General features: G+C 55.2%; 1 protein-coding gene across 1 annotated transcript in view; it reads left to right on the forward strand.

Annotated features, from left to right (window-relative positions):
- Window positions 1-15,260, forward strand: part of Snd1 (staphylococcal nuclease and tudor domain containing 1) — a 399,985-nt gene extending 384,725 nt beyond the window's left edge. The window contains exons 17-24 of the mRNA XM_060374009.1: window positions 865-1,053; window positions 6,667-6,808; window positions 9,692-9,815; window positions 10,676-10,745; window positions 11,473-11,586; window positions 12,926-13,129; window positions 14,529-14,573; window positions 14,678-15,260. Coding sequence (XP_060229992.1) covers window positions 865-1,053; window positions 6,667-6,808; window positions 9,692-9,815; window positions 10,676-10,745; window positions 11,473-11,586; window positions 12,926-13,129; window positions 14,529-14,573; window positions 14,678-14,743 — 954 coding nt within the window. The 3' untranslated portion in view covers window positions 14,744-15,260. The remainder of the gene's footprint in view (window positions 1-864; window positions 1,054-6,666; window positions 6,809-9,691; window positions 9,816-10,675; window positions 10,746-11,472; window positions 11,587-12,925; window positions 13,130-14,528; window positions 14,574-14,677) is intronic.
- Window positions 15,261-18,665: the final 3,405 nt, after the last annotated feature.

Genomic DNA, 18,665 nt, shown 5'->3' on the forward strand with positions numbered 1-18,665 from the left:
GTGCTAATGCAGCTCCACCCACACCCTCCTGCCTTACCTGTCCTCTCCTCCCCTGGCTTTCTGGAAGTGTCTTCAGTCACCTCCATTAAACACTAATCCTTTTAGTCTCCCTCTCCCTAGGGATTAGCTTCCTCCTGAGCCGCCTGTGTTCCCCACCAGAGCCGGGGTGGATGAGGGAGGGTGGGGCGCATCCTGTCTGCTTCTCACACAGCTAAGCAGAGGGCCTCGTCAGCCAGACTGAGTCAAATGCACCCCAGCAGCTCCCTGCCAAAAGGAAGGGGGGAAGAGAAAGCAGAATGATGAGTCTAGAATGCTGCACTCTGCACGGCTGCAGGGATTAACCTAAGTCGATCATCGAGGACGTGAAGAAAAGACAAACACACCACAGAAAAGCTGGGCTCCGGTGTCTGGGCTCTCTGATGGAGAAGCTGGAGCCAGTGTGTTTAATTACATACAGCTGAGCAGGGAGGCCAGGTTATCACAGACATAAACAGGAAGGCAGGATTTTCACATATAACCAAACAAGGAGGCAGGTTTACCTGATCTCAGTAGGAGCAGTCTTCGGGCTGTAGGCAAGGGGCGGGAGAAAGCTACAGTGGAGGTTTCCTGCACATGGTCAGCGTTCACCCTCATCCCTCACAGCCTCACTTGGGGGAGGTTTTGTCATTTCCATGAGGCTGAGGCATTGCAATCCCTAACATGGCTGTAGCCATGTCAACAGTACACTGACTCAGGACTTCTCTGGGTCTAGCTGCTTCTGCTACATAGAGTGAATGTAGAAGTGACTGGGGCTTGCGAGTTGTGGTGCCCTTGTCAACCTCCGGACATGCAGAGCTGACACACGTCTCTGTCTTTCGTCTCCAGGTGGAGGTGGAGGTGGAGAGCATGGATAAGGCTGGCAACTTCATCGGCTGGCTGCACATAGATGGGGCTAACCTGTCTGTCTTGCTGGTGGAGCAAGCGCTGTCCAAAGTCCACTTCACTGCCGAGCGCAGCGCCTACTACAAGCCCCTCCTGTCCGCCGAGGAAGCCGCCAAGCAGAGGAAAGAGAAGGTACCAAGTGTGGCGGTGTGCCAGCCGTGCCCTCGCATATGCTTGTCCTTACCCACTCCCTCCCACACGCCAAGGGTAAGGCGGCAGCGTAGGCACCTGCAGTGGGCCGGGACCGTCAGCCTGGAGCATTCCCAGGGCTGCCCCACCTACAGCTGGAGAGCCTAGAAGGTGACCCAGGCGCCACTGGTGAAGAGCCTGGGTCAGCCTGCCCTTCTCTGTCAGTGCCCACCAACGGGCTGGGCCGCTCACCTCTGAATTCTCTTCCCACTGCTGGAGGGCAGCAGCCTAGGGAGATGTGCGAAGCCCTTAGAACAGCAGATTTACGGCCTGTCTCTCTGCAGACAGTGCATTGAAGAGACAAGGGAGGTGGATCCAAAGAAGCTTTTTGGAAACAAATTGACTATTAAGGAACTCTGTGGCTTAGGGGTGGGAGCTCTGCTGGCCCCCTCCCACGCTAGCCTGTCTCCCCTGACTTACTGCCTGCCTAATAATGGGATAAATCAGCCGGCCACCAATCTGTCAGGGCTCCTCTGGGCTTGAAGAGGGTTTCCTGAGACAGCCATGCTGAACCATAAATTGTTCCAAGAATAAATGTTTCCTTCCCATAGGGCAGCCGTCTGGCTTGATCCCCTTCCCAAAGCCAAGATAACCTGCCAATAGGAGTTGGGGTCTTTACGCCCCTAAGTACACCACATTCCTCCTCCTACCTCAGGGCCTCCTTCTCTTTCAGTACTCAACCTAGGGATCTCTGTCTTTAGTAAGCCTCTGGGACTTGGGACAGGTGTCGTACACTTTGGTGGCAAGAGAACACAGGTAGACAGACTCCAGAAGGATGTGGCCCAGAAACCCAGGCTGGACACAAGAGACTGTCTATTCCTGTCTTCCCTGCTCTAGCACCTGCTCACTTTAAACCCCGTCTCCTGAGAGTGGTAGGGGAAGCAGACAGCCTTGGCTTCCACAAGACAGTTACACTCTTTATGACAGCTAAATTTAAGACTGCCATCACAGCCGGCCGTGGTGGTGCACGCCCGTAATCCTAGCACTGGGGGAGGCAGAGGCAGGTGGATCTCTGTGAGTTCCAGGCCAGCGTGGTCTACAAATCGAGTCCAGGACAGCCAGGGCTACACAGAGAAACCTGTCTGGAAAAACAAAACCAAACCCAAAAAGGATCCATGTATCATCTGTCTGGACAGGGACTGGACCCCAATGGAGCCAGCTTCTTGTGACAGGTTGAACCATCTCAGAATAGACGCACAGAGGCCTAGTATGGCAGCATCGAGGGCCAGGCCGTGAATTACAGGCACCTGTGCCTAATGCGCAGCCCTCCACTACCCCACGCATGAACACTCACTGGGCCTAGACGCTGCCTCCTCCAGCATGTCAGCTCAGAATGGACACTCGAGGGGGACGTGGGTAAGGGCAGGGAAGGCCAGCTCGCTGCCAGGTACAGCATGAAGCATCCTTAGTCCGTGCACCATAGACTTGTCTGAAAGAACCCGAGCTGTCATTCTGCTGGTGCCACTTGATGATGCTAAGGCATAATTACCAGTGATTAATCACTAACATGAGCTGCACGGTTTGATGCCAGCCCAGTTGAAATGCAGCACGCCACTCTGTACTGGGCTGCCGTTCCCGAGTCCCGAGACTGCGAATCCCAGTCCGCTCAGGATCCAGGGGAACCAGCTGGGCCACACTAACCTGGCTATCTCAGGTGTGCTCAGCGTGTCCCACCCGTGACTTCCAAGGGCTGCCTCACTGCTCAGGAAGATCGTGCTGCCTTCAGAGGGTGTAAATGTGCATACAGGCTAAGCCAGGAAAGGCAGTGCTGACACTGTGAGGCCAGATGCGTGCAGGACTATCCGGACAGTGTGACTGTGTGCACGCATCTGTCTGTCTGGAGGAGCCTAGAAGCTGCCTCCTCAAGACTCTGGCTGCCGCCCTGCTGTGCTCATTTAGTCACTCTCTGTGTCCCATAAGACACTCCCCTTCCTCTGTACTTAGGAGTTCCAGCCTGGTACGAGGAGGGAGTCAGAGGAGGCACACACACACACACTCTTTCTGTGTCTCTGTGTCTGTCTGTCTCTCTCTCTCTCTCCCTCCTTCCCTCCCTCCCTCATCCCAGCAGGGCCTTGAACAGGGCTGGATTGACCATTGATTAGTTTTTATTGAGCTTGGCCTCCCTGCTGTGCATTTGAAGGCCTCTGCCACCCTGGCTCCATGCCAGTCACACCCTTGGAGCCAGTGAGTAGGGATATTAAATAGGATTTAGATGGGAGGGACTCCAGCCAGCGGATTCCGTGTGCACATCTCTCTCCTGGCAGGAGGAGGGTCTGGGGCTCCCTGGGAAGAAGCACAAAGAAGAGAAAGGATGGAGGGCAAGAAGCCAGGAAAAGAAACAGCCTCTGCTCCTGACCCACTCTGACTTGATGCCCATGCCCCGAATAATAGGCTCCTTGCCTGGTGGTAGCTGCAGCAACAGGGGCCCCTAAAAAGCTCCCGATATAGAAGGAATCTGAGAAAATCAGAAACTTGCTTGGCAGAACAGCCTGGAGCAGGAGCAGAGGAGGGAAGGGGCTAGGTCTGTAGCCAGAGCCGTGAAGGGTCACAGCAACGCCTTGGCCCAGTTCAGGTTCACCATGATCCTAGCCTTGAGGCACAAGACATGCTGTTGTTGAGCCTGGCCATAAACCCTACCACACTCAGAGCTCAGGGAGACATCTCCATACTGATGCACTCAGAAGTGGCCCAGGATCAGGGAAGACTAACTGTATAGGCTGCCCGTGTGCCTGGGCCCTGCTGCTGCCCCAGACTCATTACCTCAGATAACATCTGGGCCATAAGAGGTCTTTTCCCAGTCCCTCCCTCCCCAGTCCCTCCCTCTGCTGTGGCCAAGTTGCACCTATCCGGCAGCATCTTGCCTTTCCTCCTGAGATGGCTCTGTACAAGGGCATCAGGAGCCAGCAGAGGTTTGGTCTAAGGGTGAGGACCACATCCATCCCATCAAAAAGATGCTTGGCATTTACCAGCTGCCTGGGACCACCGGCTGCCAAGCCCCAAGGAATGGCAGAGCCGCCCCTCCCCCAGGAGAAACAAGGACCCTCCTGGCTTCAGTGCCCGGAGAGCGGAAGAGCTGAGTCCTCGCTTAGAGTCAAGTTTCCTTTCCTGAGCGGCAGCTCTCCCTCTTCTACCGCATGCTTCTTAGCAGCCCCTGGCACCTGCCATTCCCTAGGTAGGCACCTTGCTTTCATTGACTTCTCAGCCCAGATGACAGCATGGTCTCCCTTCTCCTCCTGCCAGGTGGGCTGTCTGACCTGGAGGAGGGGAGATCTGTCAGGCTTTGGATTGCATCTTCAGTGGCCTCAGCTTGCTGCCCACCTGAGCCTGTGGGGAACAGAGCTCCACCCCCTCTCCCCAGGGAGGGAACCTGATGCTGTCGCCTGAGGCTCTTTCACTTGAGGACTCATTAGCAGTTTCTGCTCTCACCCTGTCAGTATGCTCCAGATTCATCAACAAGGCTGAGAAGAACCCTCCCCAACAGCCACAGCCCAGGAAGTGTGTGTGTGGGGGGGGGGTCTCTGAATGGCTCCCAGACCTAGGATCCTCGCTGTCAGCCAGCACAGACGCCTCAAATCTTCACCGAGCTGCTAGGAAAGGAGGCAGCTGAAAAAGAGTAGGCAGGGCAAGAAAGGGGAGGAAAGGACTACCTCAGACAACTGAAGCACTGGGGTGCTGAGAGATTGAGGGTGAGAAGCATGGGCGCTGGCAGGAAGGGGAAGTCTTGAGGGTCAGAAAGGTGGTTGGCGGCAGCGCCAGTCCTCTTAAGGCAGTGATGACAGGCCTGTCTTAGAGGCAGTGTGAGCCCTATTGATCTGTGGAGCTCCAAGGACTCTAGAGAGCCTTGGGAGCCCGGTCGATAAGAATGACTGGCCAAGTAGACCCCTTCCAGCCGGAGAAGCCAAAAAACAAAGAGCCCGGAGCCTTGTCTGAAAACATCCCTGACTATCCCCATAGAGTGCTCTCACAGGGAACTTGACTAGCTAGAGGGGTATGGGCCTGCCAGCCCTTGGACAGAGACAGCTGCGCATTAACACTCACTCCACTGCTTCTCCTGGCCAGCCAGGGCTGGGGTCTGACGTGTGTCACAAGTCTCTGGGTGAAGGGACTAGAACGCTGGTAGTAGTGATGGAGACAGATGTTGGCAGCTGGAAGCCAGCCACGGAGTACAGCCCTACCAGGGCCATTGCGGAAGGCACTTCTCTGTGTGGCACGGTGGAAAACTTAGGCTGAGGTGGGTGTTAGCCGTTAGCCGTCCCCTCGGCGCCCTTTAAACTCAGAAAGCCCACATTGCTTGGCTCTCCTTTTGATAGAAAGACACACACTGATGCCACATGAAAGGCAGAAGTGTGGGCGTGGGGGTGACCCAGGGAGGCTCCATGATTGCAGCATGCCTGCCCGTCAGCTCCTTCCAGGGCCCTCCCAGGAATCTGCTCATTAGCTGAGAATGTCAGTGACTGTATGCTAATGTTCTAATCAAAGGAAGTAGACCCAGAGATGGCTAGTTAAAGTCAGGCACAAGATAAAGGGAATGGTGCGTGCCTTCTGAGCTTTCCCCATAGCCTTGTGCTGCCTGTTGCCTCCAGGACACCCAGCCAGCACCACGGACCTACTTGTGACTGCAAACCTGTGTGCCTCAGTTTCCCTGCTTAGAAGGTTGCTGTGAGGCTCAAATGAATTGATACTTGGAGAATGTTTAGAAGGGTCATGGCTAATGAGCGTGCCAGTTTCTGGCTGATAACCATCCCTCTTCCACCGTACATGTCTTCATGATGCCATGTGTGGTCCTGTCCCCTGGCTCTCCATCAGCTTCCTGCTGCTCAGCTGGAGAGCCACCTCCCTCCCCTGCTCTGACAGGCCTCACTACTTGGCTAATCTCCTGACCGCAGGATTGGACTTGACGCGCTGTCACGTCGAATCAGCTTCTGAGCTGCTGCAGCCCTGGCACGGGGCATGGGGAAGGAAGGAAGGGAGTAAAGGGTGGAGAGAGGTGGCCCAGCCTCTGAGCTGAGGCCAGGGCAACCTGCTGGAGGTGAGGTGCGCAGAGCCAAGGAGACACAGCTCTGCACACAGACAAGCACCCCTCTTCCAGCTGCGCCTTGGAGTGCTTCAGGGACAGGGACGGCCATAGGAGTGACCTGCAGGACGACCTTGCAGAGCACTGTGGGAGGGCAGATGGAGATCTGAACGTAGTGTGCCTGAGCGGGAAGCCCAGAGTCAAGGCAGCTCACTGGCCGGGTCCTCACGCTCCACCGTGCGTGGGGTCACAGGAACTTGGTTTGGTCTTGGTTTGACTCTCCCCCCCGACTTTTTAGATTCTAATTTAATAAAGCAAGGGTGAGATCTTGGAGCCTGTTTTTAAATAAGCTTCCAGTGTGATATCTGCCGGAATTGCGACCCTCTAACCCGGAACTCCAGAGACTCCACCCCTCCTGCTCAGAACTGGCCCCGAAGTGACCCCAAACTTAACCCAGGGTGACCCCGTCTACCCAGCACCCCCAGTTGGTGTCCTCACCGATGCTCTTGCCAGCTGCCTTGTCCTCACTGCCACACCTGCAGGTCTGGGCCCACTATGAGGAGAGGCCTGTGGAGGAGGTGACACCCGTGCTGGAGGAGAAGGAGCGCTCCGCCAGCTACAAGCCAGTGTTCGTGACCGAGATCACAGACGACCTGCACTTCTACGTGCAGGACGTGGAGACAGGTGAGTGCCCGCGTGCTGCCCTCACGGACCCCTGTCTCCACCTCACTGGGCCTAAGGACCACCTCAGGCACCCACAAGTGAGCCCTGGAGTGGACATACAGCAGGCCAGGCGAGTCCTCTGAGGACAGGTGACATTACAGATTCATCTCAGTGGTTCGCTGAGACTCTTAGGTAATGCTTTTATTCCCAGACACCCCTGGCAGGGCGGGTGTGAGGATTTGTTGCCCGAGTGTGTCAGGAATCATGGAGCAGATTGTCTGATGTGGTCAGAGAGCCCTCTTGTTAGGGAGGACCAGAGGGGTGGGAGCCTGTCCCTCTCTCTGGCAGGGGTTTCTACTACAGAGGTTAGTATACAAGTGTAAGGCCAGTTTCCATGGCAACAAGCAGGCTCTAGGGGAAGCTCTCCCCTGGCAGTCTTTATGAGGGACCTTCCCCTGTCTCCTCTCCTCAGCCTGCCACTCGATGGCCAGCCCCCCCCCCCCAGAGACCTCAGTGGAGACAATTCTGGCAGCAAGCTGATCCGCCGCTCTTACTTCCCTGGCCTCCCTCCTCTTCACTCCGCTCTGGGTGGGCAGCAGCTTCATTGCGAATAGAGGGACAAGCTCTTAGAGCGTCCTTTGGGTGGGTGCAAGGAGCCAAATCCTGGCAAAGGGTTGTGCAGATCTGGGCAGCCCCAGGAATGGCAGGCTGCCTGGCTTCCTCAGTCTTACCCTCAGACCTACTCCAAGTTGCCACAGTCTGTCTCAGCTACTTCCCTTCTAATGACATTTCCCAGACAGCTGCTTTTGTTCCTTGGTCATTTCACCAAGGAACTTGTCTTCCTCATCCTGAGCTGACTGCTTGGGAAGAGAAAAAGTGGAGGAGGGTGAAGTTGATAAGCCTTGGGGATTTGTTTCTCCTGAGGTCGGCCAGCCTCCGGGTTTGGGTTGCATGATGGGAAAGGACTTTTTTATTTTTTAAGATTTATTTATTATTTATACATATTCTGCCTGCACCAGATCTGATTAGAGATGGTTGTGAGCCACCATGTGGTTGCTGGGAATTGAACTCGGGACCTTTGGAAGAAAGGCCAGTTCTCGTAACCTCTGAGCCATCTCTCCAACCCGGGGAAGGGCTCTTACCTCACAGGGTCTAAGTGGAAATTAGGTCTGTGAGTGAGCAGAGGGACAGCTAAAATGGCCATTGAGCCTATGGGAGGAGGCCTACGTGGTCCCTGTCCGGGGACAAGTGCCACCCTCAGGCTCCAGCTAGAAAGGACCACCCGAACTGGCCCCACTGTGTGCAGAGGCAGACTCCCTCATCGGGGAACCCCATCATGCTGTCTCTGCCTGCTTTAGAAAGCCAAAATATTTGGAAAGAGTGGTGTCCACAGCAGAAATAGGAAAGGAAAAGGACTAAAGAAAGCCAGCATTCCTAGACTGTTGTCACTGGCTTCTCGTGGTAAGTACTGGAGAGGCTTCTGCAACCCTCAGGTGGCTCTGCTAACTCTCAGTCTGTGAGAATTAGCCAGGACCTGTAGCTCCCTCTCCAAACTGTGTGGACCCCTCGAGGCATGTCCTCACCCTGTCCCCTTTCTATTAAAGCCCATCTTCACAAGGGGTCTGATAAAAATATTAGCTGCAAGTGACCAATCACACCCTATATAAGGACCTCCAGGAGGCTGTGGCTGCTGGCAGGAGGCACAAGCCTGTTTCTTTCTGTTGCCTAGGAACCTAAAAATTGAATAAATTAAAAGCAGAGCAAGTTCAGGCACAGCTGCCAACGTAAAGGGTGCTTCCCAGTCCTGGGATCTTGGGCATCTGTGGACAGGGAGCACTCTGGAGGAGGCCAGAGGCCTCACCTCTCGGTTGAATGAGTGCCAGGGCCGTGGGTGCACAGCAGCCCTAGAAGAGGACATGTGTTGCATAGGCAGAGATCACTTCAGTATGGTTGAATTATTAAGCACCCCGCGTGCACCGGGGATCCTACCAGGCCTGAGCAAATAAGCAATCAAGTGAGCTACGGTCTGTGCCCTGAAGGAGTTCATGGTGTAATGGCAGAAACAGAAACACAGGCAAGGGTGTGTAAAGGGCGGGTGGTGGCAAGTTCAACTACAAGAGTCGTGTATTCTGCATCTGAGGCAGAAGGGAGCAAAGAGGGTAAGGAGGCATCTGGACCGGAAGGGCCATGAAAGGACAGGCCACAGGGGACGGATGCCTGGCCAAGTGGGGGTAGGGAAGGAGTTGGTCAAGATGCTTTAGGTAAGCAGCAAGAGTTTACCTGCAGCAGGTGTGTCACAGGGGCCTGGCATCAGAGTGCCTGTGAGTAGGTAGGCCCTCTGGGCCACACTCAGAGAATCCCTTTCAAGGCTCTGATTCTGAGATCCTTTCCTGTCTGTGGTTGTAAGCAATCCATCCTTTCACCCCCAAGAGGATCTGGGCAGAGTGGTTCCTGCTAACCATGAAGTCCAACCCAGGAGCTGACTCTTGTAAGAATGGGGTCCAGGCTACATACCAGCTCTTGTTCCAGAAGCTTGCTCAGCGTCTGTTTTCCTTCCTGCCTCCCTAGTCAAGACCTGCCACAAGAAATGCACCTCAGTAATAAGATAGTTCCCTAGTGTACCTAGGCCCTGTGTTTCCCCCAGTCCTTGAAAAAGACTTTAGAACACCCCGGCACGTTTCCCAGGGCTCCTGAGGCCCTGGCCAGTACGTCAGAAAAGTGTGTGCATGCAAGGCCCCCGATAACAGCAGGTAACAGCAAGTCGCCAGCATGTTTTTGAATGTGGCTGGAGTGAAGCCTCCTGAGTGAGAGCCACGAAGGACTGCCCTGCGTGGCCGAGGTAGCCAGTGCGTGGAGCCCTCTGGAACTTCACAGCGTGGTTCACTGCCCTCTCTTTCCCTGCAGGCACCCAGCTGGAAAAGCTGATGGAGAATATGCGAAACGATATCTCCAACCACCCCCCTGTTGAGGGCTCCTACGCCCCCCGCCGGGGAGACTTCTGCATTGCCAAATTTGTGGATGGAGAATGGTGAGCCACGTGAACCAGCAGGACAGCGGGGCCTAAGGATGGAGAAGGACCCTGGGGCACAGGCCTGCAGAACTGCATTTGCACAAGCGTCTGCTTTCTGTGGGGTTGTTGGTAACAGCCTCTGCCAGGTCTCCTGGGTATCCCTCGAGGTGGGGGTCATCTAACCAGCCTCTGGGGGTCATAGGATAAAGTGGTGCCACTCCCTTTCTCCTGAGAACACCGGGAGAGCAATGCTGGCAGCTGATGGCCTCCAACCAGCCCTCACTCCTCGCAGTGAGCTGGCAATGGCTATCAACTGTCCTTTCATCCCTCAAGGATAAGACGTGAGGCTCTGCTAGCAGGAAGAATGATGTCAGGAGTCAGTTGGAGGTTTGTTCACAGTGAGCACAGACCAGCCATCCAGCCCTCCACCTCTGCTGTCTGAGATACAAGCAGTAGTACTTCCAGGCCGGAAGGTCACTCATGCATAAACCACCAAGGGTAGAGCCCCATGGCCTTCCTAGGGCGACGAAGTGACTTGGATATGTTCCCTGCTCCAGCCTCCCAGACAGATCTGCCGGCTAATTACAGCTGCTGTTTAGTGTGCTGGGCTTAAACAGTAGACATCCATCCAGTCATTACTCTTGTTGCTTTATGCCCCAAGGACACATTAATCTACTCCACAAGTTCCCCTTCTCCCTGCCTCGCTCCCAGCTCCACTCCAGCTCCTGTAGATGCTGTCCACTCCCTGGGGCTGGGCCTCGGTGGCATAAAAACTGTCCTCTGTGACAGCCAGAGGCCCCGGGCAGAACACGCCGTGTCCCCAGAGAGGTCGGATCCCTGGGGCTGTCCTGTGAGCTCTGACTGTGGTGCCGTTGCAGGTACCGTGCCCGGGTGGAAAAAGTAGAGTCCCCCGCCAGAGTGCACGTCTTCTACATTGACTACGGCAACGTGAGTGCTGGGACCGGGGTGGAAAGCAGGCGGGGCAGGGGCCGGCAGGCACAGTGGCCCCTTGCTCAAGTCCAGCTCCTAAGCTTACTGATAGGACATATACATTGGGGGCCTCTGCTCCTCAGAAAACAGGCTGGGCTCCCTGAACAACTAGGAAACACAGGTAAATGTGGCAAAAACTTGACACTCCTGAGGTGTGGCCGGGGCCCCTGTCCTTTAATCCCTCAAGGATAAGACAGGATCTGCTAGCAGGAAGTCCAGAGCTGGGTCCAGATCCTCATCTTGTTATCTGGGAGCACACAGTGAAGAGGTAGTGACTCCACCCGCCTGGGCCAGAACCCAGCTGTCAGGACCAGCTGTCAGGACCCTTCCTGATATGAGCACCCTGTGGAGTGCTGGACAGGAGGCCTGTGGGGCAGAGAGACAGGTACTGGAAGGAAGGAAGCGTAATGACACAAACCTGGGCATCTACGTGATTATCTTAACTAGCTGGAGCCCACAGGCATGCCAGTGCAGGGCCCAGAGCGAGTGGGCACAGGATAGCAGCTTCCCACCCACAGTTGCTTTTACCAACTACAGAAGCCTGTGAGACTAGCAAAACAAAACTGAGCCAAGGAACAAGAAAAAGAGACTCAAAGTGGAAGTTCCCAGCAGCCTGGTGCAGTTATCCTTAAGGCCAGGGGGTCACTGGGTGTGTGATGTTGCTGTTCTGGTGCTTCCTCTGTAGAGAGAGATCCTGCCATCCACCCGCCTGGGTGCCCTGCCACCTGCCTTCAGCACGCGTGTGTTGCCAGCTCAAGCCACAGAGTATGCCTTCGCCTTCATCCAGGTGCCCCAGGATGTGAGTACAGATGCCGTCCCTTCAGCGGGCGCTGACTGTTGACATAGCCATTGCTGCACTCTCTGTTGTTAGTGAGGGGACTGGAGTTGTGGTCAGCTTTGGCCCTAGAAACAAAGGGAAGATGACATGTTAGCAGCTCAGTGAGGCCCTGAGCAGCGCATGGGCCTGCCGAGTTTAGCTGCGCTGGAATAAAGACCCCATCCCCGCAGCTGGGCCCGGAGTAGTAGCCAGTGGCAAGAGAGACGAGAAAGGTAATTTAGGGCCTGGACATGTGGTCTTGTCTGCCATGTACCTTGGGCAAGGAGGGAAGTGGCAGCATTTTGAACCGGTATGGCATGGCCAGATCTGTTTTGATAGCTTTATAAGTTGGGGGAGATTGGAGGTGGTCGTAAAAGGCTAGGCTGGAGGTAAGGGCAGCCACCCCCACCCCCTCTGGGGGGTTAGGAAAAAGAGAGTGGAAACCAAGTCTCAGAGACACATGGTAATATCAGAGAGGTGGGGTGAGGCAGAGGAAGCCAAGACGCTGCTAAATTCCCGACACATGGATATGTTGCTCTTGGCCAAGGGCTTCTACGGTCTCCACGGTGCCACAGCAGGGTCAGATGGAGGGAGATAACACCTAGAATTAGGATTTGAACATGAGAACGGTGAAGGCATTTGATGGTGCAGAGTAATGTGAAAGATGTGATAGGAGGAGACTGTGAGGGAGGACAGGAGGACCTGGGCTCAGATTTGTAGCCCCCCAATTTCCAGGAAGAGAGAACCAGTCAGCAGCATCCTCTCCCCTGGGAGCTCCAGCAAGTAGACTGAGGCTTTAGTTTCAAGGAGGAGCCTGGTGCTCAGAGCAGAGGTGTGTGGACAGCGTGGGCAGTGATGCTCACAGGGGCAGGGCACTAGACCCAAGTTAGCATCGTCACCGCTAACTTCCTACCTTTTCAGAAAATGTGCCAAAGGGAAAACAGAGCTCAGAAGATGTGGTGGGCGAGTGCCACAGATTGAGCTGGGGGTGTGTGTGAGGGTGGGGGGATGCGATGAGTCTCCAGGATGTGGTAGGGCCAGCATGCTGGAGAAGACTGCAAGTTTAGAGTGGGCCAGGGCAACAGTCAGGTTTGGGGCAGAAAAAGCCGCTTTTCCTCAGAAACAAAAGGCAGGCGGGTGGGGGCCCAAAAGTTGGGTATGAGAATGGTTTACATGCATTTGGTTGGAATAGAGGAAGGGGTCCTTTGTGTCCAGGGTGTTTGTCCCTCACAGAGACGTAAAGGGAGAGGCACAGGCCCTGAAGCCCGGCAGCTGCTGTTTGCCCTTCGTCCCTCACAAACATGGCTTCATTCCTGCGCAGGAGGACGCACGCACAGACGCTGTGGACAGCGTGGTGCGGGACATCCAGAACACTCAGTGCCTGCTCAATGTGGAGCACCTGAGCGCCAGCTGCCCCCACGTCACCCTGCAGTTCGCAGACTCCAAAGGCGACGTGGGACTGGGCCTGGTGAAGGAGGGGCTGGTCATGGTGGAGGTGCGCAAGGAGAAGCAGTTCCAGAAAGTGGTACGTGATGCGGAGCGGCCTGGAAGCAGGCCCTGAGCTCACACCCGGCCCCGTCAGCAGTGTCCCAGATGAGGGGCTGGCCACTGCACCCAGAGCCACCGAGGAAGTGGGGATCCACCAGCCTCCTGGTCCTGCTGGGCAAAGATAATGGATTTGGGTTTGTTGGGGTTTTTAAAAAATCTAATTAAAGCACAAATTAATTGGCTGCGGGTTTGGCTGAGAATGCAGCTGCAAACTAGAGCAGAAAGTTTCCCTGTGCATGTGCCGCAGTCGGCAGGCCGGGGCGCTTTGCCAGGGGTGGCACAGACGGTCACAACCTGCCAGTCCTCTTCTCAAACATACAGTCTCCAGAGCCTGTTACCCAGGACCCCCCTTAGCCTTGTGGTAGCCATAAATGTTCCAAAAGACTGTCTCAAGGCTCTTCCGGCCTACTGGGAGCCCCGTTGCTGAGATGGAGGTGCGTCCTTGAGAGAGCGGGCTGTATGCTCACGCTGCTCCCCGGAGTCAGATGTGGAGCTCTCCCACTCTTCTCACCTGTTGGCTGTTAAGTGTGGGTTCTGGATCACCTGCAGCCCCTCCATTTGGCACCATGCATTGAGTGTCTACTAGCCTCCTGCAAGCAGTAGCCATGGCCTCCTTGCCGGCCTGCCTGCCTCCCAGCTGAGGCGAATAGATGACCCTTCTGGACAGGTGGGCTGACAGGACGCTCAGCTCCACGGCTTGCATGCTGGGACTAACTGGACAACATGCAGTCAGCCCGCGCCTCCTCCCCCCTGAGAAACACGGTGTACGAGCACCAGCTTCTCCATTTTGCATCTCTTCACTCAGCCCATTGATCCCCCTTCCAGGTCCTTCTTTGGCTTGGCCTCTGTTCCGCACTCTGTAAGTCCACGTGGCGTCTTGTTGGTTTGCAGGGCAGAGGCACTGGCTGTCTTGAATGCCCAGTGTCCTCACGTGCAGCTGTCCCTAATGTTTCTGCTATCCAAAATCCCTTTGCCCACATCACAAAGTTGAGTTCCCTCTTGCCCGTCTGTGATGAGAAGAGATCTGTGGAACTTGCATTCCGGCGTGAGACAGTGAACAGAAGTAGGCTGAGTAAACAAGGCAGTGGTGTGGTGGGGAATAAACAGACTGAGGTGGAAAGGGGAAAGTAGAGGTCTGGTCTGGAGAGGATCAGGGGCGGAAAGCGCACTTTTAAATGGGTCATTGTGTGAGGCATGAGGAAGCCCTGAGAGGTGGGATAACTCCTGGTGTGTGGGGGGTAGGAGCCGTGCAGGCACGTGGTGAGCGCGTGCGAGCTGAGCAGTCCCGGTTTGCCCTGAGTACCAGGTTCCCTGGAGGGCCACTCCTTCACGAACACCTCCATCTTGACCACTTCCCGTCTTCTTGTGTCCCTCAGATCACAGAATACCTGAATGCCCAGGAGTCAGCCAAAAGTGCCAGGGTGAGTCCTTGCCTGGGGCTTCCTGGGGTGCTGAGTTTGAGGGGTGTGCCCTGTGGCTTCCGTTGGCCACGTGTCCCTGAAGAGCTGTTCTGTCTCCCTCACAGCTGAACCTGTGGCGCTATGGAGACTTCCGAGCTGATGACGCCGATGAGTTTGGCTACAGCCGCTAAGGAGAAGTGCCTGGCAGCCAGCCCCGCTGATGCCAGACCCTCGCCCTCTCCCTCTGCCAGGAGGCTGTTCTCCACTCCAGACCTGGTTGGGGGAGCATAGATTGGGTCCAGCTTTGCTTCAGTGTACAGAAACCTCCTGTGTGGTTGGCAGCGCTGGAGCTGGGGGTGGGGAGCCCGAGGCTTGCTGAGGGCTGACCATCACAGTGGCACTGCCATCCAGTCTCTCCCAGATGATTGTGTATTTTTATTTGGGGGTTTGTGGATGGTTTGTTTTGTTTTGTTTTAATTGTCTTCAAATCAGGAAAGAACCATGAAAGACTTTGTCTTAGCGAAGGGTATAATCGTGACACGGAGGCAGCTATCAGCTGGCACCACCTTCTTCCTGTCCAAGTGTTGATCATGTGACTTCTGATTTGTTCATTCTCAAATTACGGTGTGTCTATATCGCCCCGCCCCCACCAGCCTGGTCTGTATTTAAAGCCTTTGAGACCCAATAAACTAGTACCTGCTGTCTGCAGCCCTTACCGTCACGGTGGAGCCAGCAGGAAGGGTGGTGACTGTCCCTAACAGCAAGGCTGCACTCGTTCTAGGCAGCCCCGAGGTGGTAGGTCCTGCAGCCGTCCTGCCGTGAAGAGGACGTCTCCTTCGACTGCCCACGGCCGTGCCGCAGAGTAGCACGGCCTGCAGTGCGGGATGTCCCTCAGGTCCTCCGCAGCGTGAGCCCAGCAAGGGAGGACTCTCCAATTCCTCCCGTGAGCACACACTGCATTAAGAGCAAGCCGGGGCCTAGTAGTTCAGGCAGTACCCCAGCTTCAGGAGACTGAGGCAGGGAGGTCACGAATTCCAGGCCAGCTTGAACTAGAGAACTTCAAGGCCAAGCCTGAACAATGTAGATGTTGTCTCAAAAAGAAAGTTTAAAAATGGCCAGGCCTATGGCTTACTAATACGGTTGTTTGCCTAGCATGAGTGAGGCCCTAGGTTCAATCCCCAACACCATTAGATAGAGAGATAGACAGACAGACAGACAGACGGACAGATAAGCACTCTCATGGATATACCCCCACACAGGTACATACACACAGCTGAAAAAAATACTGATTCTTGTAGTTGGATCCTGGTGGTGCACACCTTTAGTCCCCGGCAGAGGCAGGCCGACAGCAGGGCTATGCAGGAAAAGCCCGTCTTAAAGAAGACAAGAACCGAAACAAGGAGGACGGTCGGGGAGAAGCATGGAGTCCGTCCAGCTCTCGGACCCCTGTGCTTGCTTTCCTCTCATGAGCCCCGCAGAGCTGCTGAGAACAAGTACCTGTACTCCTTGACTCAGACCCTTTACAGTCGAGGGAACCACATCCCCAGGACTCTTTGCAGCCCTTGGGGGTGTCAGCCAAGTTGTGAGAGTGATGGTCACATGACCCTGTCACCTGTCCCACTCCTGGAGACACCGAGGCCCCCAGTAGGCACTCATGCTTTCACTCTGGCTCCACTGTCCATAGAGAAGTGAATGCCTGCTCCTTACCTCCGCAGTGCTCCCAGGAAAGCCACAGGCAGGGCGCTGTGCACTCACAGTGAGCGCAGTCGGCAGAGGGCAGAGTGCCAACCCACTCTTTGTAAAAGGGTCTGAAATCATCTCCCTGTTGTAACAGTTGCCTTGGTTACATCTGCACACAAGGATAAGCCTTCCTTAGTTTTCCAGCTGAAATTATGCCTGAGCCTTCCCACTTCTGATTTCCTTTCTCTCCCAAGGCTGGTTTAGACAAAGGTCAGAGCAGTCACCAGGTAGGCAGGCTCTGCCATAGGCTCCAGCATGCCGTGCCTCTCTCTGCCGCATCTGCTGAGCTGCCGAGGACTCTCCCGAGAGCAGACTGCAGCGGTGCTGGCTGAGGCTACAGGGCCGAAGGAGGCACTCCTGTGAGTGAGTGCACGGCCATGCTGTCTCCATCCTTGCTGGTCCAACGGCAACGCTTGCGAGCAGCACCAGCGGAGCACCGGAGTGCCCAGCCTTTTGGAACCGTGGATTCTGCCCATTCTCTGTGCCTTTTCAGTTACGCCTCCTCCCCCCAAGTTGTTCATTCCCTTCTTGCCTCTGCTAGACAGGTTACTGCCCAGAAAGCACTTAGGTGCTCTGCATGGATCCAGCAAGTGTCAGGGCCATTTTGAAGCCTCCGGAGCCTCCAGAGCCTGGAGGCTAGGTAAGGAGGCAGCCAGTGCCAGACAAGAATAAAACTCAGTAGTTCCCTAGGGTGTCAAGGATCTAAGGCCCTGGCCCAAGTGGCTGGAGAAACTTCCCAGGAGAACCGGAGACAGTTGGTCTGTAAGATGGTAGGCCCGTTGTGCCCGTCTCTGGCTGTGTACTGGGAGTTCCTGGGCCAACAGGAAGACGCTGATAACTTGAAGCCCTTCTCAGTGACCATCGCCTTCTCTCTGCTACACGGGGCCAGCAGAGAAGGCAGGCAGTGGAGGGAAGGGCTCCCACAGCTGCCCCACCTTATTTATTGGTTTGATTATTTCTACATCCTGGGGAGAGTTAGTTGAATGGACCCCTTTTCTTGCATTTGCCCATGTTGGGAAGCAATAGGGAGAGGCTGGGGAGCCGGAGCCTCAAGAGTGGTTATTGATGTCCTAATTACAAGAGGATGCTAATTTAATTTGAACCTAATTACAGTGCACTACCCTGGGTGGCATGTGTTTTAATAATTAACGTCCTTCAGATGCGTGGGAGTGTAATAATATTTACACTAGGTTGGCCAGCAGCCTGGGGAGGCGGGCTGGGGGCCCGTGCACCACCCTCTACCCGGCAGTTTGGCGGCTAGCAGGTGGGGAAGATGGCACTGTGAGTCTTGGTCCCCTAGTGTCTTGTCATCCTTCCCCGGGTGTGTGCTTGGTTGACCCAGCAGGCTGCTTCACTGTGCAGGAAGATCCATGAGAGCCGCAGGCATCCCTAGGCCTCAGCTGCTGCGCATTGCTCCTTGCCTGTTCTGCAGATGCCACACGTAAAAAACAGATTCAGAAAACTTAACCAGTTACAAGGGCACAGCCCAGCACACAAACATAGCCATACAAACAGCCACACTCAGCCACGGGCCATCGATAGCTCGTCCCTTGTCGACTTCACCCACACCCCCCACACACACACCGGCCTCAGTCCTGATAGACGGGCTTTGCCTGCTCCGTGCTTCTGCCCCCCAGTCCCACCTCGTTGTGATGTTTTCATTTCGTGGACTCCCATTGTATAGATCCTGTGCGTTCACTCTTTCAACTTGCCGTGTATTAGACCCACGAGGGGACATAAGCGTCTGTGTTTACCTCCTCCTCTGAGCTCTCTGAATGCACACTTGCTTGTTACAAAGAAGGCAGAGCTCAGCAGTGGCGCCTGAAGCACTGGGGACACTTGATGAAAAGAGGTAACAGTGATGAGCATGGCAGGCGCCCACCCCACCCAACGCCAGAGCGAGACGGTCACTGGTGTGATGCCCACAACCAGCCTCCGAGAACATACAGAGACAGTGAAAAGGACCGATCAGCGCATCTAGAAGCCAAGCAGAATCGGGGGTCAGAGCTGGGTGTGTAGCTCAGCCGTGCAATCCTCACCTAGGACAAGGAGACCCTGGTTCAAACCTCAGCACTGCAAAAAGGAAAAAAGAAAGAAGCCTGCAGCTGTGATGTGTGAGAGAACAGGGGTGTCTACTGAGCAGCGTCCCAGGGCGGTTTCCTCTCCAAGCATGGCTGGCAGACAACTCTGCCAGAATCGCCTGGGGTCCTCATTAAAATACAGCTGCCAAAAATAGTGTCAGAACTCTATCGGGAGTGGGGGTGGGGCGAGGGAGCTACGTCCGCAGCCAGGCGGGAAGACGATGGGCATGCTGGCGTACTGTTTAGCAATAAGATAGTGACCCCCAGAAGATCAGAAACAGATGATTAGAAG

Source organism: Meriones unguiculatus, chromosome 21 (genome assembly GCF_030254825.1).
Source record: "Meriones unguiculatus strain TT.TT164.6M chromosome 21, Bangor_MerUng_6.1, whole genome shotgun sequence".
Taxonomy (NCBI): Eukaryota; Metazoa; Chordata; class Mammalia; order Rodentia; family Muridae; genus Meriones; species Meriones unguiculatus.